General features: G+C 42.8%; 2 protein-coding genes across 2 annotated transcripts in view; one reads left to right on the plus strand and one right to left on the minus strand.

Moving 5' to 3' along the window:
* The window catches only part of ttll5 (tubulin tyrosine ligase like 5), a 46,183-nt gene extending 32,579 nt beyond the window's left edge, over nucleotides 1-13,604 (plus strand). Inside the window, exons 28-31 of the mRNA XM_022751005.1 lie at nucleotides 2,593-2,791; nucleotides 7,245-7,453; nucleotides 10,697-10,779; nucleotides 13,539-13,604. Of these exons, the coding sequence (XP_022606726.1) occupies nucleotides 2,593-2,791; nucleotides 7,245-7,453; nucleotides 10,697-10,779; nucleotides 13,539-13,591 (544 nt within the window). The 3' untranslated portion in view covers nucleotides 13,592-13,604. The remainder of the gene's footprint in view (nucleotides 1-2,592; nucleotides 2,792-7,244; nucleotides 7,454-10,696; nucleotides 10,780-13,538) is intronic.
* An 865-nt stretch (nucleotides 13,605-14,469) lies between these two features.
* Nucleotides 14,470-26,933, minus strand: tgfb3 (transforming growth factor beta 3). Its single transcript, XM_022750300.1, has 7 exons — nucleotides 26,177-26,933; nucleotides 21,480-21,643; nucleotides 20,035-20,164; nucleotides 19,795-19,902; nucleotides 17,288-17,444; nucleotides 16,530-16,683; nucleotides 14,470-16,439 (listed from the first exon to the last, which is right to left on the minus strand). Exons 1-7 carry the CDS (start codon nucleotides 26,520-26,522, stop codon nucleotides 16,281-16,283), a joined length of 1,218 nt encoding a protein of 405 aa, XP_022606021.1. The 5' UTR covers nucleotides 26,523-26,933; the 3' UTR covers nucleotides 14,470-16,280.
* Between the last annotated feature and the right edge of the window lie 926 nt (nucleotides 26,934-27,859).

The raw sequence follows: 27,859 nt of genomic DNA on the forward strand, positions 1-27,859 counted from the left end.
CCTGCCTTTTGGAGCAGACCTGGTTCTTTCAGGATCCCACATTGCTCATCACTGAACCAAGTAAAGCATCATCATCCCTGTCTATGCCGCTCCCACAACAAATCCCCAGATAATAGTCTAATTTCGTGTTTTAAGGACGGTCCTATTCAGTGTCATGTTGTTGGAATAAAACATGGTAAACAAACACTGATTAATGGTTGGAAATACCCTCACACTCCTGAGGCGGCTGATGTTTACACTGAACAGGCAGGGCTTTGAGATACTGTGGCCTGATGTCATCTCAACTCATACCGTCCATTTTCCCACATTCACACTGAGTTAGATTGATGCCGCACATGTGCTCAACTTTGCACTGCTGTGTTGTTCTACAGTAAGTTATATCAGCATATTAAAGGATGGCGAGCACAGCAGGGAGTAAACTGACTCCCACGAGCAGAGGTCCGGCAGGGAGGGAAGTCCCAGATAGTTGGAGCTCCACACATGTGCTGTACCAGTGATGAGAAACTCAGATGTAAAACTGCTCTCCTTTTATTTTTCCCCATTTCATTGGTTACTGTTTTGGACTAACCTCTGGTTCCTCCTGCTTTTAAATCATGGTGATCTGTAGTATTTTTTGCGTGGTGTTGTGTTGACAAGCCCTGTCTGAAAAGATCTCTCCTTTGGGTCTTAAAGCGACATTGCGACATACTCAAGAAAAGCATATGCTCTTGACCGGAGAAATAGTTCGTTTTAGACCACATGCTAATAAAATGGTAGCAGTGAAGGTCCCAGTGGTCCAGTGTGCAAACTGCAGCCAAGTTAAAGGAAATGACTGCTGTAAACAAAGAACGAGTTCTTGTTTTGTCTCCTGGCATTGTAGAATCTCTGGCCTTGCGAGGTTCACAGACAAGCCTTTGTTTCCAGAAGCTGAAAAAATTGAATTGGCCTGTGGTCACACCAGTTGTTTTTGCAATATATGTGCCATTATGTGAACTGAGAAATGCATGGGCGGATAGCATGTTCACATGAGTTTAAGATCCCTTGTGTCTTTGTTCGGCCACACCGGAGAGGAATATTTTTTCACTGGAGCGACACAAGATTATTATCCCACACTGTGAATTGTTGTTCAAGACTAATTGAATTCTAATTTTAGGGCTTATCATAGTTTGGTTTCTAAAAATATTGTAGCTATTGTGATTTTAAGTCTGGAGTGTTTTCTTTTACCCTAGACCAATGGACAAATGTTATTGCATGTAATGGGAGGAATTTCCAAGAACCTTTTTGTCATTAAGACCCCCGAGGGATCCCATTTCTCCAACTGTACTTGTATCTCTCGCCGTTTTTTTTTTTCCTTTCATATTTTAACTCGCATCTCCCTGTAGTGCTCTTTATGGCATTATTGTTGGCTGAGGTGGTACATACACAGCAGAACACCAGACTCCACATAGACTCAATTTAAGCGTGTCTGAAGAGAGGCCGGTCACCTCATTGGTTCAGCAGGGGCCAAAAAGAGAAAAAAAAAAAAAACGCTGAAACAGGCTTAGTTCTAATGACAGATAATCCAGTTACAAACTCGTGGAGCTCGTCAAAAGGTTTGCTTTCCAGTTTGTGGCTTTGTGATGTGAATGGAACGTGAAGCTCAGGGTGCACTGAGGCAAAGAGGAAAGGTTTTTAGTTCAGCCTGTGTTTGCCACAGACTTGCCCTCTACTTTGACTTTGATTTGCACACTTTGACTTGAGGCTTCTGTGGGCCCAGCAGCCACCGACTGGGACGCTGTGAGCTGTCTTGTCTTTTTTACTTTTTGCTGGTGGTGTTGCAACTCAGCACGTGGAGGGAAATGTGGGAGTTAATGAGCTACTACCACATATCTGCCTTGGTTGAATGGTAAAATAACTGACAAGGAAAAGATGGTAGGAAATACTGTGCTATTATGGCTCATGCACCAGCACCAGCACTAGCACTATCCCAGGTAATTATTAGCTAAGATCTATGAGTCAGTTGGAGCTTCATTTGAGGGCACAGGGATTTAAGGAAAAACCCAGTGGAGAGCACTAATCTTCATCAAATCTCATCACTTAAGACATAGAAAGACTATTGTATGGAATAATTTTAACATTGTGTTAACACCCCCACATCTCAGTTTATGCTATAATGTTATTTTGTCACACCACTTTCTCCCCTGCCTTCTGTCCCTCTTGCCATTGTCTATGCTCTGTGTCTAAAGTAGGATTGAACCCTCACCTACCAGTGGCACAATACAAACAAATACTTTAGGGCTATTGTAGAATTGTCATATCACAGCTTTACACAGCTTTAAATGAATAGTTTGACATTTTGGGAAATGTGCTTATTCGCTCATGTAGCTCTCAAGACAGTGAATAAGCATATTTCTAAATTCCTTTTCTTCAAGGCGAGTTTCCAACATGAGGTGAAGCCCTCAGGTATTCAGTGTCTGTTAGAGTGCAAATAACAAAAGCTGTCACTATACACGTATGGTATTATCATCAAAGCAACACAGATTACATGATCCAGCAGAGAACACGGGTGTGTGTTTTGGTTGATTTGAATTCTCTTACCTTTTCACTGACTTCTCTTCATTTCTGCTGTCCAAGCCACAGGCCACTGAAGGAAGAGGACTGTGTTTGGGATGGACAGATGCAGAATGCCTATAGCTTGGTGACAGGGGTGAACCCCCAGCAGCGCTACCAGCCCACCCAAGGAAGCTACCAGCTTCAGTTTGCTATCCAGCAACTACAACAGCAGAAACTTCAGTCCCGACAACTGCTGGACCAGAGCCATTGCAGGCACCAGGTATTTAAGAACTTATTTCGTGGTAAATATGATAATCTAACGATTACATCTATCATTTCTAAAGGGGACTTCCTCAAAAGTGTCCTGTCTACAAAGTAAAGAGAACTGGTAGAGGTCAACTTTTATCTTCAGCTACAGTATAGATGAGTAGTTACTTTCAGTCACATGGACTTTAACCCAGGTCCTTGGTGGAAATATGGTTTCCCTGCTCGCTATTGCCCAGAATGTTTAGAAGCTGTGACAACAACAGGTCACTGAGATTTTTTTGGGACACCATTTAACATTCCTCATAGTTTGTTCCGATAAAAAGTTCAGACTTCTTTTGTTTTGTTAGATTAGGATTAAGTAAGAGGGTTAAGTGAAAATATGTTGTTCAGCTTCTTTTGTTTTTGTCTTGCTTTAAAATCAGCTCCGCATGAAAACTGAGCAACGTGTACAAGAACTATTGAGTTATAACTCAGGAAAACCCTCATATTTGTGTCTGTACAAAATATCCCCTTACCTAAGCACAATGCTGTCCAAAACAGTGCAAAATACTCCCACATAAAAGGGAAAGCTTTCATGTTAGCATTTACAAAGAAATTCTGAGAATCTCTTTCCAAACCACTTAACAAAATGGTGTTCGGTGGGAACATCCTTCTCAACAGAAGCTCATTCCTGGAGAGCCAAACATGACTTCTCACCCCAAGATTACAGTGTTTGGCTGAGTGACTCGGTTAGGCTTATGTTGGAAGGTGAGTAATGAAGGAATGTTGCCCATTTGGGCATTAGTGAGGCCCCGGTACAGAGTCCATCATGAATTTCAAGTCTTACCATTATAGTTTATATCAGATTTGAGCTCCATTTTTGTTCCCATTACAACACAAATAAAATTTTGGAATATGACTTTCGCAGCAGTAGTAATGTAGCGACAAAAAACCTTTTAGCCACGGCTGACTAGCCGTGACAGATGTGATTTGGCTGTTTTTAGAAGGAGATTAGAAAGGTAGAGAGGTCTCGGTCATTTCGCACAGCGTAATTTTAATGTTTAGAGAAAAAAGATAGGCCCTCTGTCTTTCTGTGCAGTTGCTTTGAAAGAGGATCTGAACAGGAAGAGTGTATTTATTCATTTTCCAGAGGATTTTGTGGAGGCAATCTATGGATGGAGAGAAATGGAGACAGGAGAGTACCATGGGACAGCTTACAGGGTGGAATGATTGGATGCACCCACTTTTTTCCGCTCGGTCCTGAGTATGCAGTTGCTCTCACGTCACTGTTTTTTCATCATCTTGGTTGACCCTTAATTAATGCAATTGAGGTGATATTTCTCTTGGCTTGGTCCGATAGCCTTACGCAAGCCACTTTATGAAAGTAATCTCTTGCCTTTCTCTGTTCCATTCCTCTTCTCATTTTGTCTCATGGTTTGAACAGCTCCCTCCGGATGGTTCTTTACCCTATCTCACCCTTATAGATAGGGTAAGAAACTCTGACAACCAGAGGGAGCAAGGGTTAGAGCTGCTGCTCCTCCACATTGAAAGGAGCCAGTTGAGGTGCTTCAGGCATCTGATCAGAATGCCTCCTGGGTGCCCTCCATTGGAGGTTTTCCAGGCACATCCAACTGGTTAGAGCCCTGGGGACGACCCAGAACACACTGGAGAGACTACATATCTCATTTGGCCTGGGAACTCCTCGGGGTCCCCCAGATGGAACTGGAAAGTGTTGATTGGGAGAGGGACATCTGGACTCCCTTGCTTAACTTGCTGCCACCATGATGAGCGGTAGAAAATGGATGGATGGATGGATGGATGGATGGATGGATGGATGGATGGATGGATGGATGGATGGATGGATGGATGGTTTGAACACAGTTGACCAAATTCCTCTTGTTGCTGACATGTCTCATCATCCTCCAAGCAGATGGAGGCAGGAATACCTTACAATCTGAAACCGTTTGTGGCACTACGGACTATACGTATGTGTACAGTGCACTGCAAACAGTGTCAAGACAGAGCCATCCACTTGTTTAACCCTCTGAGGTCATAAGAAGGCTGACTCTGGATATGTCTCCCCATCATATCAGACAACCCTCCCTGAAATCCTTGCCATCCCTTCCTGTTTGTTCCAACCACATGAGTCTCTCTTCCTGTCTGTCCTGGCAGTTGTACCACTTTATGTATTAATTAGCCGTTATTTTTGACTCAAAGAGAATGACCTAAATCTGTCTTTGCAGCACAGCAGGATGAGAGAAGGGCTTTGGTCTTTTTGATACAAATACACTCCATATCCCTGAACTCACCTTCCTTGTTTTTCTGGCTACATGGGAAAATTAATTAATGTATTTGGAATAAGTGAAGACACAAATGGAAGTGCTTCATAGAGTGTGAGTGTTCATGTACATATATGTCTGTGTGTATGTATTTCTGTGTGAGAGAAAGAGACAGGGGGCTGTTCTGGAGCTCCAGTCCACGTTCCAGTTACTGGGTGCAGACTGCACGGCTCCTCCACAGGCTTGGCCCAGAGCCACCTGGCAGGCAAAGAAAGGTGCCCTTCCTGGCCCCGCTCAAACTGAATTGCGGCCATAGGCCTTGCAACCTGGAAACTCAGCTTCTCATTTATCAACACATAAGTTACATCAGATATTCCCTGTCACACTGCCGGCCCTTTGAACGGCTGCATTGTGAAGCTGGAAAACCATTAGCTTGTTAGATAGCCGTATAAAGCTGCAGAGAAAATAGCATCGACATGAGATGTGGAAGGAATGTATGCAAAGCATTCCCCAGCACTACAAGGACAGAGTGAAATGTGGCTCTAAAATATTATGTCAGAAAGAAAACGGTATTTTCCCCCTTCCTCAGCCTTTGAAGAGATCTTTTATAAACAAATAAATAATGTGAAGAATTTGCTTTTCACTGCAGCCAACTGCAAAAAAATGTTGAGCTTGTTTTGATACTGGATGGCATTTCAGTAATATCTGCACTAATTCATGTCAAGCACTTTGATATTTCACCTTAATGACAAGAGGCCACATTTTTTTCCCATGACAAACCCATTCCAAATGTGATCACACTTCCTTATTCCACTTTTGGAATTGGGTTTGATTCTTATTTTGTCCTAAACAGAACATGTATGACATAAAATATACACAATACATAAGGATGCAGATCAGATAGAGTGGGGTGATATAAACTATACAAAATTAAAAATCTTGAAACAAATGTAAATGTATTTCTGAAGTGGTTCTGGACAGAGTTCATGACAAAAGAGACTTTTGGACAGTGCTACACCAATTAATTATCATAAATGTTCCATGCTACATCACAGATACTGCATTTACTAGAAATTAAATATTAAAAAAACTGCTGATATCAGATCTTCCTAAAGCCATTCAAAATCTTTACACCTGCTGTCAGTAACGCTTTGAGGATTCTGAAAATCTGATGTTGTCAGGAACATCTGGATTCACAACAACTATTTCTCTTGTGTCTTGGCTGTGCATTACCTTTTCTTACATCTGACACCTGACCTTTAACCACCAAGACTGCATCATAGGTGCTGTTAAGAAGTTTGCCATGAGTGGGTTTACTATTTGAGGCAAATAGAATATAGGAGATTCACTCCTTCCATAGATGTAATGAAAGTCATTGTAGTCATGTGTTTATTTTCAACATTTCTTGACCAAGTATGTTTCAAAGCATGTATCAGTGCAGAAACTGATACAGTGCAGAAACGTACCATCAACCACAGATGTCACATTATTTCCATATATAAGTATGAGTAATGATCCAAGAACCGATCCTTGTGGAACGCCACACATGACAGCTCCCTGATCTAATACAGTCCCTTTAATATCAACATGTTGAAATGGTTTTAGTATAAAAAAATTTAGCAAGAAGCTCATTATAAATATACTTATAGGGACTAAGCTCTAAAGGGGCGTAGTGCCCCTTTGCTCTTATAGACTTTTTTACTGTAACACTTGTATATGGTGTTTCAGTTGCTGTTAAAAAAAAGTTGTATTTTACAACACCTGGCACCTCCACACAGTCACATATTTAGGGGTCAATAACCACTCTGGCACCACCATCATTGGTCCAATGTCCTCTTTTCTGGCAAACTTCTGTATCCTTAATTTTCTTTGAGTTAAAATTTTAAGTATTTAAGTATTGTATACTGGTCAGTGTGAGCCAATTATATGATATCCATTTTGAGTTTTAAACTGTGCGTCTGTGTTGCCTTGCCCAGTCATGATGATAATGAATATCACATGGCCTCCGTAAATATGTTCTTGAATCCAAGTTGTTTGATAATAACATTACAAATGGTTGACCAGTGTGTAGTCACTGTGCGGTAACTACTCTTACTGTACTGACAGTCTTATGCTGTCAAATCAAAGTTCTTACTGCAAACTGAGTTTATAAAAGTATCAAAAGTAGCTTTTTGACAATAAATAACTCTTGTTTTTCTCATCTCTTAGGCTCAGTTTCCAGACCAGACAAGTCCTCCACACACCCAGGCTCCCACAAACTCATCCAGCTGCCCTCCATCCAGCTTTCATGTTCGCCCCAATCACAGCCATGGCCACGGCCACATCCAGACCTATGTTAGCCCTGTTCTCGCCCCAAAGCCACCCACCAGTGCTCGAGAGGGACAGATGAGGAAAACGGCAACAAAACGCCTCATCAAGTAAGACCAGCTTGCGTTGGATTCCATGTTACTTAATAGAGTACAGCCAAAAGTTTAACAAAGTCACAGTGTAATTTATAGCCCACTAAATGATTGCAGTGGGGTAGTGTTGATTGGCCCCTGCTTTAGGAGTGAGACAGGGTTCATGGGATCGGTGAGTTAAAGAGGACACGGCTAATGCTAATGAGAGTTCGAAAATGTGTGTAGTGGAGTGCTCCCAGTCTTTTGGCTGCAGGGTGTATCTGCCTGCTCGGTAAACAACCTCATCACAGGCCTGATTTCTGCATGAACCGTAAACAGAACGTGGTTCAGTGGAAGGACCCGGGCTCCGAGCGCTGTTTAAATCCTGTTTGGTTTGGAGATAAGCTGAAGAGCACAGAAGGGAAAATAAAAGGAAAAGAGTGAAACTGGGCAGAACTGCCAGCTATTTCCCTCACTTATTTTATGACTTTATTACTGCAACATCTGGCCAAATTACACAACAACAGCAAACCTTCGTGATCAGGGCGCGATTGTTACAATGTATGTGTTTTTAGTTAAGCCCATAGAGTAAGTAAGTTTTCTTCTTTCTGACTGTGCTTTTCTCTGTGTCACTTAATCAATTTATTGTAACTTTGCAGGCCTGCTGACTCTCTAAGCAGCTGAGGTTTAATGTTGTTGAGAGCAGTAGGTTGCACTGCACACAGCCCTTTCTCTGCTGATGTGTTGCGTTCAGTCATCTTACTTGACTGGACAAACTGTGCCTGGTAAGTAAAGAGTTAATAGGGCAGCGGTGCAGAGTAGGGGTTGTAGAATAGGTTAGGGCAGCCGGGTAGGTGCCGTGTTTGCTCCGGTGTGTGTGTGTCTGCCTGGCAGTTGCTGTGTTTACCCTCTGCATGTGGAATTCCAGAGCCCCCTCACACACTCCTCTGTCCTGCATTCTTGTGGTCGACCAGTGTGACAGGGGAGAGTGTGGGAAAAACGGAAGCTTCAGGACCAAAAATGCACCGATGGAAACAATGAAAAGAGAGAATAAAGAGAGGGGAAAAGAAAGAATGACAGAAAAGTAAACTCTGTCCAGGAGAAAGGAGATGATTGTTTGCAGAAAATGGTGGGATAATAAGTTGCTTCCCTTTATTTCCAGCGCTCATTTCAGGGGCAACTCAATACCTCTGTTATTGAGGCACATCTGAAATGCATCCCAGTGTAGGCCTAAGCTCCTCCAACTTATAATAGAATCACTGTGTTGGGTGTATTCAAACAGTTCAAGGTTATCCAGCCCTCCAAACACCTTCCTCTAGCCAGCTGTTGAACTGTGAAACTGTTGTTTGATACAAATTTACCTCCATTGATGTTGCCTGTTTCTCCCACGAGTAACACGCCACTGATGATCTGACAGTTGTAAGTTGAATCTGTTTCACAGAATGACATTTAGTTCTTGGTCTTGTTTAGCAAAGGAAATAGAGTGAAGATTTTTGTTGATGTGGCCAAATGATTTCCTCTGTAGGCCTGCAAGACAAAATCCTACTGGAGAGCTATCCAGTCAGCTTTGTTTGAAATTGCTGACTCGAGCCAGTGATTGGACTGACTGACGAGTCAGCATTCTGTTTTATTTTAAGATTAATAGACCTTGGCAAAGTTTTTGAGTGACAGTGTCTTTGTTCTTTAAGCTCAGCTAACATGCAGTACACTTGCTTGAAGCAAATGTGCCTCATGTTGGTATCACACTCAGCAGGGCAGGGCAGGGCTCTCTGGTCTATCAACATACCACAGCTGCCAACTCGAGGGGCTGCAAGGACTCAAAGTGGTATGACTTCAGTGAAGGCTTTGAAAGGAGCAATTTGTAACACAAATAAATGAGCCTGTTTGGTATTTTGTTTGCAAGGTTTGGCTAGTCGCAGCTGTAACTACGGAAACCCAGGCTGTCGTGTGGCATTACTAATAGGGTGACAATTACAGCAGCACCATTAATGTCAGCCTCGCTGCTGCTTTCACTCCCTATTAATCAGCCACAACAGTAGTTATTTTCACAGGATACTGTATACACACAGAAGCTGCCAAAAGTGTGTTTATGGTTAAACTTTATCCCCTTTGGTCAGTCTGAGTAACATTAAGACACAGAGGCTACCTGAATGCACAAAAAGTAAAGCTGCATATCAGCTTTATTTACATAATAACTTCAGCTCCCTGCGAGCAGTGTGAAATTTTCAACTTTGGGCTTATATATCATCTGCACATACTGCAAGTTCAGATTCAGTTCTCACCTACAGTGTTTCTGGCTGCTGCCTGGCTCTTGAAGTGACAGAGTGAGAGACTGTTGACAAAGAAAGTGATGTGAAGAACCCAGAGGTCAAGTTTTTTTTTTTTCCTCTCAATATGAAAGGGGTTACTTCCTGTCGAGGTATGCCACGCTTAAAGTGGGCCAGTTCTATTTGTGGTTGTGTAATGGTATGAAAGAACAACTGTGCAGCCCCTTACAAGGAGGCAGTGTGTACCCTCATTACCGTGTTAATGCTCCTTTGGCAAGCTGCTGTTATGGGGCGAGAGGTTAATGCCAGCTAAGCTTTATTTATTGTTCCCCCTAAAAAATGCTTAACAGATTTAATGTATAAGGTTACAGACGTGTCTGCTCCTGCTCTACGCTTCAACAGTTCTTATAATGGTTTTCTCTGTGAAAGAACTGTATTTGCTCTCTGATTATGTGAAGGGCTATGTAATCTGTTGTCTATGATCTCCAGACTTCTGTATGTTCTTTGATTTAAATTTACCAAGTTAATACTGCACTATTGTATTCACTATTCACCTAATAAGAAAGACTATGTATGTGCATTTTCTGTCTGTAGCCATTGCCTGCAGTTCCACATAGTCAGTAATCACCATGATAATCTGTTGCCAATGTGAAAATCACATCACCCAGGACAAGGAGCAGGAATTTGCCCCCTTCTTTGTCACAATAGTTCATGAGAGGCACTCAGTAAACACTTAACCCCCACTAGTCTCCACTGACTACACACACAAACACAGACTATTTGAAATTGACTCAATGACTCATCAGACATCCTGCACACACATGGGCACAAACAATCACAAGTTGTCAAAAACACTTATCTTTATATATTTGTTTGGATGTTCCGCTCTAAGTAGAACAATACACTTGGTCCAGGACTGTGGAGAGTTGAGCATGATCTTTCAAATACAATTTGTCACTTTATAACCCCTCATGGAAGGATCTTTACTGACACTTCTCTTGTGTTTGATTAACAGGCAGGCGTCCTCAGAGAGCTCAGCCAGTGGAGCCGTGTCCAGCGGCCAGCATACGGTCTACGAAGCCATCTGCGGTAAAACAGGTGGGTCTGGTGCTGCAGTTTTGCACACGCTTGGTAAATTATCGTACTGTAACTTGGCCTGTAACTTGGCCGTAGTCCGCAGGCAGTGGGGAAATTATGCCCTCTCTATGCCAGTGTCAGTGATTACAGCCAGGCATAGTGGACATTCCCCATGGAGGACTGATAAACACCACTGGATATTTTTACCCAGCTCCTGCCTGCACAGTGTTGTGCAGGATGTGTGCATTTTGCCCACAGTAAACGATAACTACATTGAAATAGCTTTGACGCTTTGTTTGAAGAGCACAAGTGAGGTTTTATTGGTTATGCGACAATGACTTGTGCTGTAGAGTTAGTAGAGTTGAAGCAGCCAGAAGTGGATGGGCATAAACAGACTTTCAAGTGCAGTAATATGCTGTTTGATCACATAGTCTACATGTGTCTAAAACTAGAGGTCAGATTACTGCTTAAGGATAAAGAGGCATAACCATGATAACATCTCTCTTTTATAATGAGATCCAGTGATGGGAACAGTTCGGGCATTCCCATCTGTTGGCAATTCCTATGCGGTAGTAATTACTGTCTGTCCGCCAAAAGTTCTGTCCAGTTGTGCCCCAGAAATCGCACCAAGAGAAAGAAAAAGGTAGCTCAGCCTTTACAGAGTTTGTTGTGGCTTTGCATGCAATTGTGGGTGCATGCACTCACGTGTGCCCTGTCACCCGGCCTTCTTTTCCACAGCTCTTTTCCATCCTGAGCGAAGTGTGGAGCTTATTGCAGTAACAGTGATATTAAGCAGTTTGCGCTTATGGACACATCTGCTTGTCTGATCAAGGGCATTTTCCAGAGACCTACTATACATTAGCATTTGCAAATCATACCAGTCATCACATCATGTGAATGTCGCAGTCAAGCCGACCCAGAGATCAGCTTGTCGGAAAAATACAGTAGCTGCGCAGCACCCAGCCCCCAACCTCAAAAAAAAAAAAAAAAAAAAAAAAAAAATCTGTGCATGTGTCTGCGACCAGAACATTTCTTTTCATTCTCCCTCTTCCCCCCAAACTATGAAGGCTGGCTTAAGTTAACAAACATCTTACAAACTCATCAATTACTGTAATAGGATCCGTTGGGAGCAGCTTCTGAATTTCATGAATGCATTTTTTCCGTCGTTCAGGGCGCAAAGGGTGGGGGAGATGCCTCACTCTTGGCTTTGAAAAAAAATATGTCTGAACCAAAAACAGTAAGAGAAAAAAAAAACAAAAAACAGTAAGTACCAAAACCAGTTAGCAAGGCAGGTTTAACCATGCATTGAGAATGTAACACAGAGACTCCGTGTGGTGTTTTGGAAAGGGCGTGGGGGTGTGTGTGTGGGGGTGTGTGTGTGGGGGGGGCATAGCCTTTGTGGGAGCTTAGGCGTGCGTCAGGTCTTTCTGGCTGCCCAGTGTACCTTTGTAGCGAGATGACTGAGCTCCCCTGATCGACTCTGACAGGGAGTTAGAGCGAATCCAAATGGAGGGCATTCTCTATGATCAGCTGTCAACCACCATAAATCACACTCTCCCTTTATCTCTCTCTTGTGCCCTCTTTAATCTCTTCCTCTCTTTGCTCACACAACTCTCCCTTTATCCTCTGAAAAGTTTTCCTGCTCACTCACCCCGCTCCCCCTCCTTTTCTTTGCCTACTTCTTATGTGTTAATTTTTGACATAGGATGAGGGGAGGACTTTGATGAGGACCTATCAGATCTTACAAACCTAGATTATATCGACCACGTGTTTTACAAACCTTGCCTTGAAGTCGTCTTGAAATTCTCAGGGCTTCACAGTCAGTGACTGTGAGGAGATTTATTGCTTTACTCAGTTTGAGAAGGAAATGAATGCTGCACTTGTGCCATTTTAATGGGAGTCTGATCATGTCAGGACGGATAGCTTAGGCCTCTATCAAAATAAGACTGTATGATGCCTTGTTGGGAAGGAAAGGTAGCTACGGGCAGTCATCCGCTTTTCAGTTGTGTTATGCAAGTTATTGGATGTTCGATTCGAAGCAGTCACTGAAACACCTTTTTTAAAAACCATAGTGCATGGTTTTGAATTCCTTTGTATTTGAGTGTAAGTTGCAAGCACAGAAAGATCCAAGCTGTGAAGAATTGTGGGGGATGCCTGATTCTGTTAGACTCGTTAGACGTTTTGGGTTAATTTGCCATTGAACAAATTGGTGACACCATTTCTTCTGTCATTTTTAGTTCCAAGTGACATCTCGAGTGGGGTATGGTAGAGAGAATATTGTCCCTTTATCTTTCTTTTGCTGAGCTAGAGGAAGCTGCTTCCAGCGGTCATGTCATCGGATTGGAAGTCGGGGGAGATGTTTTCGTTTTCCAGCTCAGTCAGGCCCCTCGGTGTAAAAGAGCACCAAAATAAACAGAGTACGTAGAGAGGGAATGAAAGGGAATACTGTTTGGGAGCACAAACACGACAGCTCTGACTGTAGTTGGAATGCCTTTTCTACCGGATGCCTGGCCACGTACCAGCCGATAGGATGAGGGGCGAGCAGACTGACAGTGAGGCTAAGCACTGAGCTGACTGCGCTCAGATCTGCTGGTAACCACCTTGACCATGGATAATTAAAAAGATCAAGAGAACCTTTACCAGGAGGGTTTTAGTGGGCTCAGCTGAAGAAAAACTCCTCCGGGTTTGACTTAAACGTTTCTGTGTGTACACATGAGGAAGACCTTCAGCTGCCTTTTTACCTCTTGGACTAATTTTTTCTTTCATCTGTTGCTCACCAGGTCTTTCTGTGTACCGCAAGCTGTTCCAGGGCCAGGAGCCCAGTCACAGATGACATGAAGGTGACCAGAGGCACGTCCTGCCGCTCTGCTGGCCAGACAGGTGCCTCTGCATGTAACCACATCCTCACAGAGGTGTATTCTGGGAAAGGACAACAGCAACAGATGAAAGCATGCCAGACATTGAACAGGGTCCTATTAATTTCTCTATGATACAGCCACAGACATGCGAGAGGATAGCCTGCCAGGCCAGGAATGCCCAGCTTTGACGCAGGTTGGGATTTTGTTGCGCAGCTCAACATCAGATGGCCTTTTCAGCCGCCCCCCACCACCTCCCTATCCCCCAAATCCCCCTCAGCTACATTCAGTCCATATCCCAACAGTTGCCCGCCCTCATTCTCTCCACGCTACTGATGCCACAGAAAGATTTCACTGACAGATAGCCGTCAGCAGATGGTTCTTCAAGCGCTAGAGGTTTATTACTACGTTTGATTCTTTGCTCATGCAGTGGCATGTGCACCGCTAGCCATTCACGTAGTTTTTTTTCTTCCTAAAAAAACAGTTGAGATGGGGGGGGTTCCATTATTCAAGAGATTGCCTGAGCAGCCTCTCATCTTGCTGCCATGAATGGTGAGCATGCTTCTGACAACTTTAGACAACTCCAGCTGCCACTCCTTGTTGGAAGCCAAACAGTTGCCAAATGAGACTCTATGGCCATTGTCTAAGGATGCGTTAAAGTAGAGCATCCTTTGCTTGTAGGCTGGAAAAGGAAATTCTGATTGTTAGAGCTTAAATACAATTTGCTTGCTGCCTTGTTACCTGTTTACAAGGATGATGTAACACTGCTGAAGGGGGGTTTATGTCTTATATCAAGAATACAGTGAGCTTGTGATTGTTCTTGTAAACTGTGAAGATGTTGATGTTGTTTTCCTTGGATGGACCAAATTTCGTATCTTTGGTATGATAAGTAAATTATTGTTATTGCATCAGTATTTATTTACTGTATATTATCTACCAAGAGGTCTTTGTGGCCATTTCTGTAGCTCAAAGCATAACTTAAAGAGGAATTATGGTTATGCACAGCCTTTCCTACAATGAAGGTTAATGCTGTACCAGCAGACCAATATCCTTGCGGATATTCAGTTTCTTGGGACCATATAGCGAGTTGACTCAGGGCGTGTTAATAGAATAAATCATCTCTGTTATGTCGATTTAGCATATCTTTATGATGACTTTGTCAGAAATACTTGAATTTCATGCATGTATTTGTCATATCAACTGATGATTATCATCAGAGTGGTTTTGCACAGATTGTAGTTTTCAATGCAGTACAACAGAGCTGGTTTTATTACACTTGATGGTATTGGATTTCTTTGTAGTGATCGATGTTGAACTTCATGTTGTGGATCTACTGCTGTTAAAGCCGGTGCATGCTGTATTACAAGAATCCAACAATGGAGTCCAAATCAATGTCTATAATCTACTGTGGCTATACAACATTATTTACAGTCTGATATTTCAATCTGTTTTGTTCCTGATTGTTTACAACACAAATGCATGGAACTGTAATATTTTTGGAATCATTTAGGCAGTTTGTAGCAAGCAACATTGACATGAACACCTAGAAAACATGAAAACATGCTGATCATGTCGGAAAATGTATTTGGTCACCACACATACTGTACACTTGGAAGTTGGACACTTGGACTTTGGTCATCTAAATTTACCTTCTTACCCTTTAAAATAAAGTGCTCTGAAATACTGTACGCAAATGTAAAAACTCAACAATAACGAACATAGAACGCTTCTATCCAACTGTTCATTTTTTAATTAAAAAAAGTGTTTCCAAGAGTAATAAGAAAAACATTTACAGTTTGTGATCTAGTTAAGTGTTCACTTAGTGACATACATCGTCTCATACAACAGAAAGGCTTCACTTTAAAACGAAACAATCCCTGGAATCACCATCCTGTTGCATTACAGAGGTAAACATAACCATGGAAATACTACTTTGAAATAAAGGTTGGTTTCCAGCATGTTTTCTTTTTTTTCCTAAGATCATTTTCATTTAACAGCATTTAATCCTAAATAAACAGTGTAGGGAGCCGTGGCGTACACGGCGTCAGTTTCCAGCTCGGACATTCGAAGTTGTCCTGTGAGTCAGGGCCGAGGGATGTGTTTGCTCTCAGCGAACAATCATTGTTATCTTCCCCTCTTTGACGTACTCCTGTCATGCTGAGCTCAGTCTGCATTCTCAGTCATTTTCTCTTTTTTGACTGCAATTATTTAATGTCCTCGAGAATGCAGTGGTCATTGCAAGACGATTATAGTTCTGTTCCTCTTTCGCTGAAAATGGGTTTTGAATATCAATGTCACGTAACACTGAGGTACAGGCTGTTCAAAATGCTGGAATATAAAAAAAAACAAAAAAAAAACATGAGAAACACTGATGTCAAAAGGCAATTGTTGAAGGTCAACAAGAGGTCTGATGGGTTTGAGAGCGCTGTTAGTGAAGTGGTGTTTGACGAGTCTTTTAGGTAAATGCTGCCAATGATTGTGAGCAGAGTGGTGGACTGCATCTTTGTTGTTCGTGACAGAGCTTGGGCAAGGCGGAAGCAGAGGGAAGAGGCACTGATGGAGGACAAACTGTACCACGCCCCCCTTTAAACCCCTCATACCCGCTCCTGAGTAGTGCTGGGAGCCATCACATCCCGTGTCTCTCGCCGGGCCCTGAAGCTCTGAAGTTTAGCTGCACTTGCAGGACTTGACGACCATGTTGGAGAGCTGCTCGACTTTAGGGGAGCGACCCACATAGTAGAGGATGGTGAGGGGCTCCAGGTCCTGAGGAACACAGCAGGGTGAGGCGGATGCTTCGGGGTTCAAGGTGTTGTAGAGGCTCAGCAACTTTAAGAAGGAGAGGAGGGAGATAGGGATCAGCAAACAAATCTCTCAAACAGGTTCATGACTTAAATGTGTTGCGGTGCATTGTCTCACCGAGCTGTGGGTGGTGTCTGCACTGCGTAGGTAAGGACAGGGCCCAGAGCAGAAGTTAGCATAGTACCCTTCAGGCTGATGGATCCACCTCCAGCCCAGATCCTGCCGGAAATTAATATATAGTGGTCGCACACAGCAGTTCTCCTCATAATTGCTGCAGACAAGAGAGGACAGCGAGGATTACACACAATTTTAAACACACAATTTTAAGAGTTGTATACATTTTCCTCCCTATGGCCTCACAGCCAGATAGGAGAAAAAAGTTCAGAAATTCCACTCTTAGGTGTGCCCTTATTTTCCCTCTTGGAGTCAGCCCAGGTGTCTTTGGTGCTGCCTGTCAGCCTGATGGAGGAAATCCAGAGCTGAGGAGACGGTGTGTTAAGAGGAGGTAACGTTTGCTAGTACTGGGACAGATCCCAACTTGTATCAGCTAATACCTGTGTCATGCTCGTCTGTGTGATTAACAGGCTTATTCCATGTATTCTGTGCCCATGCACTCTTCTTTCCTGCCATCTTTGTGACAGCTGATATTTATATTTCATGTTGCCTTGGCTGGTATATTAGACAATATAATGTAACCCCCTGCCTGCAAGACAAAAATAGCTGCCATTTTTATTTGAAATATTTTTGAGTAGCCTGGTCAAAGCTCCAGAGCTGACAGTGCAGGTGCAGCCAGGGAAATTATTTTGGAAAGTTAAAGACAATAAAAATAGTCCAACAGTGCATAACATTTTCCAGGATGAAGAAATGTGCCTTACTTGAAGCAGTAATTGGTGTCAAGTGCCCGCTTGCGCCTGCGGGAAGAGGACTGGGCATCCAGCCTGTGGGGAGGGAGCATCATGAGGATGAGGTGGGGGTAGATTTGCTCCTTTTGTTTTTTCACACGGCTCAGATCGTCATAGTCTGCTTCCATACCTGCAGGGGCAAGTCAGTCAGTCAGTCAGTCTGGAGGATACCAAGAAAACACTGCACAAAAATACAAAAGATTTGTTGAGTTGTAAAGAGGCCTGGGCTTCAAGAACCACAACTTAACTCTAATCAGTGTAGTCAGTTGTAATTTTTACATAAGGATACTGTAATCTCCAGGCCGGGGGTTCATTCATTTCTGGCTCACTTTTCTTCCTTCTCCTTATTTAACACTGGTCCCTCTAACTTCCTTCTTTCCTTCATTTTCCCCCCTGGGCCTGCGTCTGCTCATCCAATCTACCCCTGATAGCTTAAGCAGTGGATATCTCAGGAGAGATGCTGCTGGTGGATATGTACGCCCCTCTTTAATTCGGGGCCAAACGTCTGAGCACCGTGGCAGCACATTCCTTGTGGCCAAGCCAGTCGGGAGTGTTCCCAGGACCGAGGGCCGGGGGCTCCAGTGCTAAGTGAGATACCAGATCAATTGTATTCCCATGCTCTGTGTCTCTCTCTTCCTCTCAGAAAGGAAACCCATTATCTTAACAAAAAGGTCCTCAAAGAGTATAACTGCTAGAGGAACATGTTGATCACTGGATTGAACTTTTTTTAGACCAGTCTCATAATAAGGAGAGTATTGTACTGTGATCAGATTCTCAATCAGCCACACACCCTGCACAATGACTAGCTCATACTCAAAAACAATGCCTCAGGTAACTTTAATCTGGCAGTAAATACAGTGAAATAAAAGGCCTCTTGAGTCGTTATTCAAATAAAGAAAAAATCAAGAAAACTGACTAATTTTGATCTAAAATATTTGGAATTTCATCCAATCCACAGGATGGAGTCCACTCTGCCAGCACTGCATCACCAGATGAAGCTTCCTATAGGCAGATTTGTGGGACCATATTAAATATCAAAAGAAAAACTAATGACCAACCATTACATGCCAACTTCCACTTCTAATAATCAAAGTACAATTACAAAATTTTGGAAACATCTAAAGCAAGCATTAAAACTAAAACCTGAACCCAAAAAGAGCCTCTTATATCAACTGGTCCTGAGACCCACTAATGCAAATCATCATCCTAAAACCAGCACTGCCTAATGGCGCTAATCAGAATAAACCAAATTTTTCAACAAACAAGAGATGCCTATCTGAAACATTAGACAAATCAAACAATTTAAACAAACAGAATTGTTATCTGGCTCGTGATCGTGAATACAAACTGGCAGAACATCTTTTCACTATGAAAGATCAAAAGCAGAGACTAAGTCTGACCAAATAGAGAACAAGCAACCACAGACAGGACGACACAAAAAAATCTTGGAAACCTACAGAAGAAAGAGTCTGGACTCAGTTATGCACAACAGGTGAGACTGCAGACCGAGATGCAGTCTTAAATTGGTACACATTTAATCAACATAGAAATCTTGAAGATATTTGATTTACTGATCCCCCATTTTACAAAAATGTAAGGAGAAAATATATTTATTTAAGAGGGAGTTGTTCAAGATGTTTCAATGAATTGTGTGTAATTTTGGAAAATAAACATATTTGTTTTCTTTTTAAGAGTTAGATGAGAAGATTGATACCACTCTCTTTGTTGTATGCTAAATATGAAGCTGTAGCCAGCAACCGGTTAGCTTAGCTTGGCCTAAAGACATAAAACAGGGAGAAATACTAGCCTGGCTCTGTCTAATGTTAACAAAATCTCTTCAGTCAAGTAATAGTGGCACATTACCCCTCTAAATACACACCTTGTTCTTACATTTCAGTGTTTGACATGACATATACTGTGTGTGTTTTAAGGTGCTGGTGGGTTGATTTTTTTAACGTTTGGAAGGAGCTAGGCTAGCTGTGTCCCCCTGTTTCCAGTCTTTGTGCTAAGCTAAGCTAACCAGCAGCTTGGGGTAGCTTCATATTTACGATACAGACATGAGGCTTAAATCAATTTTCTCAAAGAACCCTCACCAACTGAGCGAATAAGTGTATTTACCACAATGTTGAACTGTTCCTATAATATCATGCTATGCAGAGGTGTGTCATGAACTGAGGGACATACAACAAGAACATTCCTGTGAACTTGACAACTAATAATCTTGACTTGCCTATCCTCCCTATTGAGGTCTTGTTTTTTTCTTTTTTCCAGTTGTAATATTCTTCATACGGATTTATATTAATAAGTTTGAATCCATGGCAATATTGTTTTCAACACTTCACACTATTAATACCTTGTTAAACTGAAATTCGAACTGGCTAAGGCAGGCTCATAACAAGCTGTAGGAAAAAACAACAAAGCCTGTTGATACAAACCCAAACCATCTTAGCTTGTCGCCTCACTGAAAAATGCAGTCTCACCTTTGAACTTGACCTCCAGCACCTCGTTGGCATTCTCAATAATGTCACCATTAGGCCTGAAAGTATGGCAGGGACAATGCACACTGATCTCCAGGCCAAGGTTGGTCTCTGAGGGGAAACAAGAGAAAAAGGATGTAAGGTGCTGACATTTTTCCCTGAGGAAAAATCCATTATTTTAAATGAACTAGTCCCCTTTGGCAGGATATGCGATACAAGGAAAATTCAACGTGTCCCACTCACGTCGGTACATTAGCCACTCCCTCACTGTCTCTGTAACATCAAAGGAGACCCACTCAGGTGTTCCCTTGGTCAGGACGTTCTTGCCCCCAATGTAGCGCTGTTTGGCTTTGGGGTCGTCTTTCTGGAGGATCTGTGAGGAAAGATGAAAATGTGACCCAGCTGCATAAACTCTCTTTTTTACACACATACACACTGACACACAGAACCAGAGCTGTCTGTCTGAGCCAGACTCTCCAGGATGCCTTGGGCCAAACGTCTACTCTTCATGGAAAAAGTGACTCCCTGTGTTGATATCCCCATTTTGCAAGTTAATGCCTGCGTGTTACCCTCCTGCCAATGAGAACCTGGCTGTCCTTCACATCAGCAGTTCAGACTTTGAGTTTAGCTGGGCTCCTAGATGCAGTGTCAGACAGTTCAGAGAGCAGGCTTCCAGATATCTCTGCGGGCATTCACATCCTAACTGTGTTATCATGTTGAGAACCCAAATGTACTGATGATGATGGAGGAAAACAAAATCTGCCTGTAACACTGTGTTTCAGACATTCATGTGTCACACCCGTGCCTCTCTGAACTAAAGTGTTTATCTGTGGTGAGAAATGTGTGTGTTTGGGTGGTGGGTATGAGCACTTAGCCCCACAGCAGTGCTATGGATAACCAGGTTCCTGAACATTGTCAGCATCTAATCTGCCTTCCTGTGGGAAAGAGGGGCCAGAGGGCTGCCAGCGTCAGACCCTCTGCCAATTAGCTCCAGCCTGAAAAGTGTGGGGGTGAGCAAGTGGCTCCATTTACTCCCCCAGTGGGTGACCCGGCCTCTATCTCCTCTTAGGGCCCTGGAAACAATCTGAGGGCCTGACAGTCTGTATTCAGCACTGGCCAGAGCCTTGCCTCAGAGGCGGTATGCAGTCCGGAGACGCTTGTCTCCCTGGCAGGAAATGTTGGAACCTGATCATTACTCCTAGTCTCTCACGGGAGATTAATGAGGAAACTGAAAAAAAAAAAAAAAAAATCCATCCTTGCCACCCCACACACAGACATCTAACAGATGCGAGCTCTAACACACACACAAAAAAAAACGCTGATAAACACACAAATGCAGGTGCAGATCTATAAACCCCCTGTTGAAAGCATAATGCCTTACTTGATCTAACAAGGATGGACAACTGCTTTGAGATTGACAGCTAAGAAAGAAGAAACTGCCGCATGGTAATCTAGGGTTTCTTAAAGACGGCTGTGCAAGCTCTTAAATTCGTCCTAATGTAGAATCCATTTGACTATAAGCACATGGAATAATGATCAGTGGATGAAAAGAGGAGAGAGGGAGTTGGACACCCTAATATAAATGTTTTCATCTTTCTCACTGACCTGCACAGGCCTTCTGAGAGAAATTGAGCACATTACCCCCCTGCGCTCTGCTAACAGTGGAAATGAACGGTCAGGTCACACACCTGGTAGAGCTCAATCCTCTGCTCGTTTTTCTTGGCGCCGGGGTTGGGGATCCGCAGGGCTCGAAACTCAGCCCGGAACAAGTTGGTGGAGTTCTTCTCCATGGTCGAAACGTTGAAGCGGAATACCTTGGAGGTGATACCCTTAGGGCAGTAGGGGAGGTCATCTGCAGGCAAAGTGGAAATGATGACTCAACAGTGGCTCTGAAGATGTTATTAAATATCTCCTTTAAAAAAAAAAAAAAAAGATCAGATTGGAAGCCTCATTGTTTCTTTTGTCAGAATCCCTTTAAGCTCTTATCCATCTGTTACCTCATTGTGTACATGTTATCAAAGCCTATTTTCCACTGACATCCTAACAGGGGTGGACATGTTTACCTTCTGATTATTGATAAGTTTTTTTCAGAGGATTTCCCACTACCACAGATAAAAATAATAATTTTATTCTTTTTAACTATTTCTAGGCTGTTCCAGGGAGTCATTACCACAAACCATCTGCTTATGCTTTGTGCGGTCCGAGTTAGCAACAAGTTGAAGTCATGAAATGAAAACCAAATGTCCCATGTGGTGGTGGTGGTGGAGCAGGCTGCAGAGGGACGGCAGCAGCGTTCTCCTCCTCCCACCAGCTCTGGAGCCCAACAGGTGCTCGGAGGGCTCGGACAGAAGCCAAGAGCTTTAGTCGGGAACATGCGGGCTCACGTGCTGGAGCAGAACATTACCTGAGAAACCGCTGAGGAGGGCGACTCCATCATGACAGGAACCTCACTGGGTGCTTGCTTGACAAGCAATAACTTGCTGTGTACATGCTGTGTGGGTATGTGTATGTGATTGCACGGCGACCTTTGGCAGAATCAGCTAAACAAATGGCCACATTGTGATTCTATCTGAAAAGCTTCCTGTCGCAATGAAGCCTTTCCCCCTTTTATACCATAATGCCATTGAACAGTTTATTATTTTAACAGGCCAAGCACATGCAGTGTTGAGCAAAACAAGCACATAGCAAACTTTTTATGAGCCTAGTGGAAACAGTCATTTACAGCCAAGCCATGGCTAATTTATTACCCCAAGCTTAAGCTTTATTACCAAGCCTCAGATTTGCTGGTGGTTGAAAGGGGGCATTGCACCTTTAGCTGATTTGCACCTCGAGCTGTTTCGGTACAAATGGAAACTCTTTCTGTGTCATGCAAAAGGAACTTGCACATCTCCAAGTATCTGTACTTCATTTGACCCATAATCCTATTTCAGTGTCCTCCCAGTCATTATCTGATATTTCCACAAAGTTTTTTTTTCAACTTTCCCTATTTATAGGTGACCTTTTCAGCATTCATCCCCAGCCAGATATCTGTCCAGTGTTTCCACACAATCTATAAGGAGGAAACCTCAGTAGCCTTTTCCTCCCCCTCACTCACTGCCCTGTCTGCCCCCTCCCCCTCTGCCTCCCCCACAGAAGGTGGAAAGCCCCACTTCGAGGGGAGATTTGAAATTCTAATCAAGTCTTTGGTTTCCTTTTGGATGACCTCATTTTTCCCATTGCAATGGTTTTAGGTGGATTTCACATTATGGCTTATTTTTGCCAAGGGTCTGAAAGGTAATTTGTTCCATGTTGGTGAGTGGAGGGGATTGCTTGTATAATTAAAATGAAATACATTCACTAATTTTCTGACCCCCGCCATTTTTACATGATAGCTCTTAAGACTGAGTGTCGGGATGCTAACATAAGTCTGACCTGTAACCTACTGTATGTTAAGAAGCACAAGTCAATACAGGGTTTATTTTCTTCTGGTAAATCCACTCAGAAATGAAAGATTTTCGAGATTAATATTAGATTAATAAATATAGGTTTAAACATTATGGAAGTAAACATATTAGACTTATTGTCATGACTACTGATTTAGTTAAATTACACACTATTCTTAAAACAGATTCTACTGCAATTAGACAATTGAGTTTTATTGTAGGACTTTATCATTAACACGCTTGCAAAAGTCTATTTATAGTCCCATATAAAAGCCTGGATAACAAAATTATACCCAGTTGATCTCATTCTCATATTATCACTCAATTAATTTGAATGAAGATGGGCTTTAAATTAGGAATTTAGAGGTAAAGTAGTACAGAGCGCCTGGGGACAGACGTTTGAATAGCTCCGCAGTAAAGCTTCACATAAACTGCCGCGCCCAGCCGCTATCCACCACACCTCACACCCTGACACACGCCTCAGCCTCTTGTGTCTGGGATCCTTTCCTCTCGCTGATAAAAAAAAAAAAAAAAAACTCCCAGGAATCACCTCTTTTTGCCCTTTTGCCCAGAGGACTGTCTGTGATGTCAGTCTCTCCAGAGCTTGTGGAGGTAAACAAAGGAAATAGGAAGCATAAGGCAGCAGGTGCTAGCCAGCTGCTGAAGTGTCTAGGTCTCATGAAGGACAACAGAAATTTCTCTGGAAATCTATTTGTTTGAGTGCTTTATTATCTACTTAAATCACAGCATTTGGGATTTGAACTTGTTTGCATAATGATCTTATGGAAAAGTTTGATTTTCACTCACCAATTAGCCAGGAAATTAACATCAAAGTTTTAATAGACAGAATTCAAAGTGCTGCTTTTGAAGTGTCTCATTCTCTACTTCCTTCCTCAGGACTGTGGACATTGACTGTGGCCGGCCGCTACAGCAGATGAGATAATGTGATGGAGCTCTGTTCTGAAGAAAAACAACTTTTTTTTCCTCCTCACTTGATTAAGGATGAGGAAGCAAAAATTGTAAAGGCATGGGAGTCGTGTTGGGGTGGGGGGGGGGGGGGGGGGGGGGGGTTGTTTCTTTGGGAGCAGGCCAAAGACCTCTGTCTCTGTTTGTTCAGATGACATCATCTTTCTACTATCCCATATATCAGATACCCTGCTGTCCTCAGCGCTACTCCTCAGTTTTTACTGACCCAACACTGAGTCAATGATTGGCTTATAATTTCACTGAACCTGCATGCTTCAGTGTGCAAGGCGTGAGCTTTCTAATTTTAACCCAGAAGAGTGTGTGTTATTGTGCCAAGGTTCACCCTTCAGTTGAAATATGTCTTTATCTCATTTATTTTTTCAGCTGTATTCGGGTTATGGTGGTATAATTAGTCACACTGGCCTTCTGATGCACCAGAAAAGGAAGATCAAGCTTACTGCCATGTCTAAACTTTGCGCCATCTCATAAATGGCAAATGCCTTGATTTGCATTAGTAGTAGTGTCTACCTAAGTAGTCTGGAGCAAGTGGTGCATTCAAGTATGAGAGAAAAGTTTCTGTTTAACTTTTTAACTGTGCATGAAAAAAAAAAGCAAAACTTGACCATAGTCCCAAACACTCCCACCTTCCAAAAACAGCGAATGTAAAACTCATTATATCCAGCAGGAATGAAAATGAACTACGCTGCAAAATTATCAAGGTGACAGACATTATGTTCCTACACACTGCAACATGCCCTGCTCTCTTTAAAAATTACATCATGGAAAGGGAGAGAAAAGTATTAATTAACATATGTTGGCACCCTTTCTTAATATCACTTGAATAATCTGTTTAGGCCACTAAGTGCTGCCACGACTAACTCAGGTTCATGTCTTGTATTATCACCTACAGTATGGCCTACTGTATGAGACCAGCATGATGTGTCCTGGGCACCTGGCCACCACTGATCCCACTCCTTAGACCTCTGTTTGTTTTGGGAGCTCTGGCTACCTCTGACCAGTGGATAAACCCCAAGCTGTGTATTTTGAATGTCAGAAGTACTTTGTGGGACCTGTGAAATGGATTTGATTCAGGACTTAGGCTGGAACCGGCAGAGGCTCTGCTCAATGTCACAGCACAGCATAAACACCTGTTGATTTCAAAATGGTAACACACCAAGCACTAACCGACCTCTGACCGTGAACAGGCACAAATCCAACTCCTCCACTTACAAACTGACTTTCTCTTGGAGAATCTGCTGCTCACTCAGCTTCTGTTTCTGATTTCTGGAACAATCAATGGACCATACTTTATACAGGAAATACCAATATGGATGAACAAGGGAATTAGATCATAACACTGAGCTGCTCAGCTCCTGGCTACTAGAAAGAAATAGTAGGGAAATAGAGGTGAGAGAGTCGTAACATTGGATGAAAAATATTGGGAAACTCACGGCCAGAAAATGGAAATGAGGTATTGGAGTTGGCAATAAATACTAGACTTAACTGCCTGAGAATTTTCCCCGCTTAGGAATGTGTCAGACTTAAACTGGAGTTCCCATGGCTTTGCTGCGAGGTATGTATGAGGAATGGTGCTCATTCCAATTAGACTGTTTACTTTGCCCTCTCCTTTGCGCGCCGCTCCACTGCTCACAGGCGCGTCTGTGCGTAAAAGCTGCACAGACACGAGTGGACTTAACGCCAGCTGGAAAAATGAGATCCCTGTTTTCTACACTGTTACCTCACCTATAATAATGTTGTATCGTGGCCAGATAAAAGTTTTATTGGCTAAAATACATCTGCACAAGTGAGTATACAAAAGTTGCAAAAGAAGAATTTGGATAAAAATGTTGGCTGCATGGCGCTCTGGCGAAATAAAATATATTGCAAATCACAAATAATCTCTCACATCTAGAATATAAAAGGTTGTGTACTGGGTGGGGATAGGGTGTTGCAAAAAAAGACACTCGAATAAACATGAGTAAAGGCAGTTCACTTACTGTTTTCTGGTGGACCACTGATCATGTTGAACTTGTAAATCTCTTTGGCATAGTACTCAGTCTCCGTGTTATCCTGTCCACAACTCTGCTGCCTGTCTCTTCCCAGTTCCTCAATGAGCTCCTTGGTGCTATTATAAAGGGCCAGAACCTGAAACGGTACTTGACTTGGACCTGTTGTTTGAGGCGGACTGGTCAGCCGGAGTTTACTGAGGATCTGTCCCCGGACCGCCTCCACTCTCTTTTTCTTTATGTGGTCAATGTCCACAGTGGTGCAAGTGGATAGCGACAAAGTCATTGTCACACAGTTTGAGAGGAGGAAAAACAGAAGTGCTTTGCCCAGATTCATATTTCACTCTGCGTTCACTCACAACCGAGGCTTGTCAAGTAAAAGAAGAAAAAAAATTAAAAACAAAACTAAATTCCGATTTGAATAGAATCCCTTTTCTCTTTTCATTCAGGTCGTGAGTGAGTTCTGTTCCTGCAGGAATCCCATTTTCTCAAGTGCTATGTCATCTTTGCAAAATGCGCATTTGCATTGGAGCAAATCCGTGCCATTTTGGAAAATAATCTCAACTCCTCATCAAAACTCTTTATCCTACTCTTCATTCCCCCTTGTCTCATGCAAGCATCTCTTCCCTTCTTCTTAATTTACAGGGCACCGATCTCTACACCGTGGTTCAGTTTCTCCATTGCACTGGGCTCTTTCCATCCACTTGTTCTTTTGGAGTCAGTGCGCCTTCCTGCTAAACTCCCTGCAGTCCAGCCTCAAACACTCTCAGGCGCTTTCCACTCTCACTCACACTTTATAGTCACAAGCTGTGACGTTTTACCGAGGGAGGTGCAGCAAGTTACAGCCGGCTGTGCTCGGACAATGATCTGACCTACTCTGAAATGCGTTTAATAGGCTAAGACTTTGAATTTTATAGTGGCAAAGCTGTTTTTCAATCAGACTTTAGAAACCGTGCGGAATATTGGGCAATGTGTGATTTCGCAAGAGGGAAGAAAAAAGAAGAAAACCACATTGATTGCACTGATTTGTCACGGGAACATTTGTGTTTTCTGTCCTCTCTGCGGACGGAGAGGACAAGTACCGTTTGTATTTTGATGAATCAGATTGAAGTTGTTTTGCTGTGTGCTCACAGGTTTCCATCCATTAAACCCCCTTAGTCTGATCACTGAGTAGACTTACAATATATGAGTCTTTTGACAATGGTGATAACATCCAAAATAAAGTTTTAGAAGAAAATGAAATGCAGATGGAGGGCCAAAGTTAACAAAAGGGATCTTGAAGGTGCACAGGGGAACTCAACCAGTTGCTGTGGTCCGCTACCGTTCTGTTCCTCCCCAGTTTACATAAAACATGCACAAACAGTGACATCTAGCGGTCATCGCGGGGTGGGGTGGTTTTTGGATTGGGGTGGGAAGACATCATGTCCCATCTTTTACTTCCTTTCTCAGACTGTGGACATTGACATGTGGCAGGCCACCATAGTAGATGAGATAATGGAGATGATGTTATGAAGAAAAACAAAAAAATGTTTTCCATTCAGATGAGGAAGCAAAAAAGACGTGGGAGTTGTGGGAAAGATGCTGTTTGTTTGGTAAAAAGCAAACTCTGTCTGAAGCTGTTTAGATGACATCAAATTTCTATTAGACTATCCCATACATCAGATGCCCTGCTGT

Source organism: Seriola dumerili, unplaced genomic scaffold (genome assembly GCF_002260705.1).
Source record: "Seriola dumerili isolate Sdu_G_001 unplaced genomic scaffold, Sdu_1.0 BDQW01000149.1, whole genome shotgun sequence".
In the NCBI taxonomy this organism is placed as follows: Eukaryota; Metazoa; Chordata; class Actinopteri; order Carangiformes; family Carangidae; genus Seriola; species Seriola dumerili.

Excerpts from the sequence above, each read along its gene's own strand:
- tgfb3 (XM_022750300.1), bottom strand. The coding sequence starts at position 26,522 with ATGAATCTGGGCAAAGCACTTCTGTTTTTCCTCCTCTCAAACTGTGTG. Across the intron at positions 20,165-21,479 it reads AGAGGATTGAGCTCTACCAG|ATCCTCCAGAAAGACGACCC; the intron begins GTGTGTGACCTG and ends CTTTCCTCACAG. Across the intron at positions 16,684-17,287 it reads GACACCAATTACTGCTTCAA|CAATTATGAGGAGAACTGCT; the intron begins GTAAGGCACATT and ends TCTTGTCTGCAG.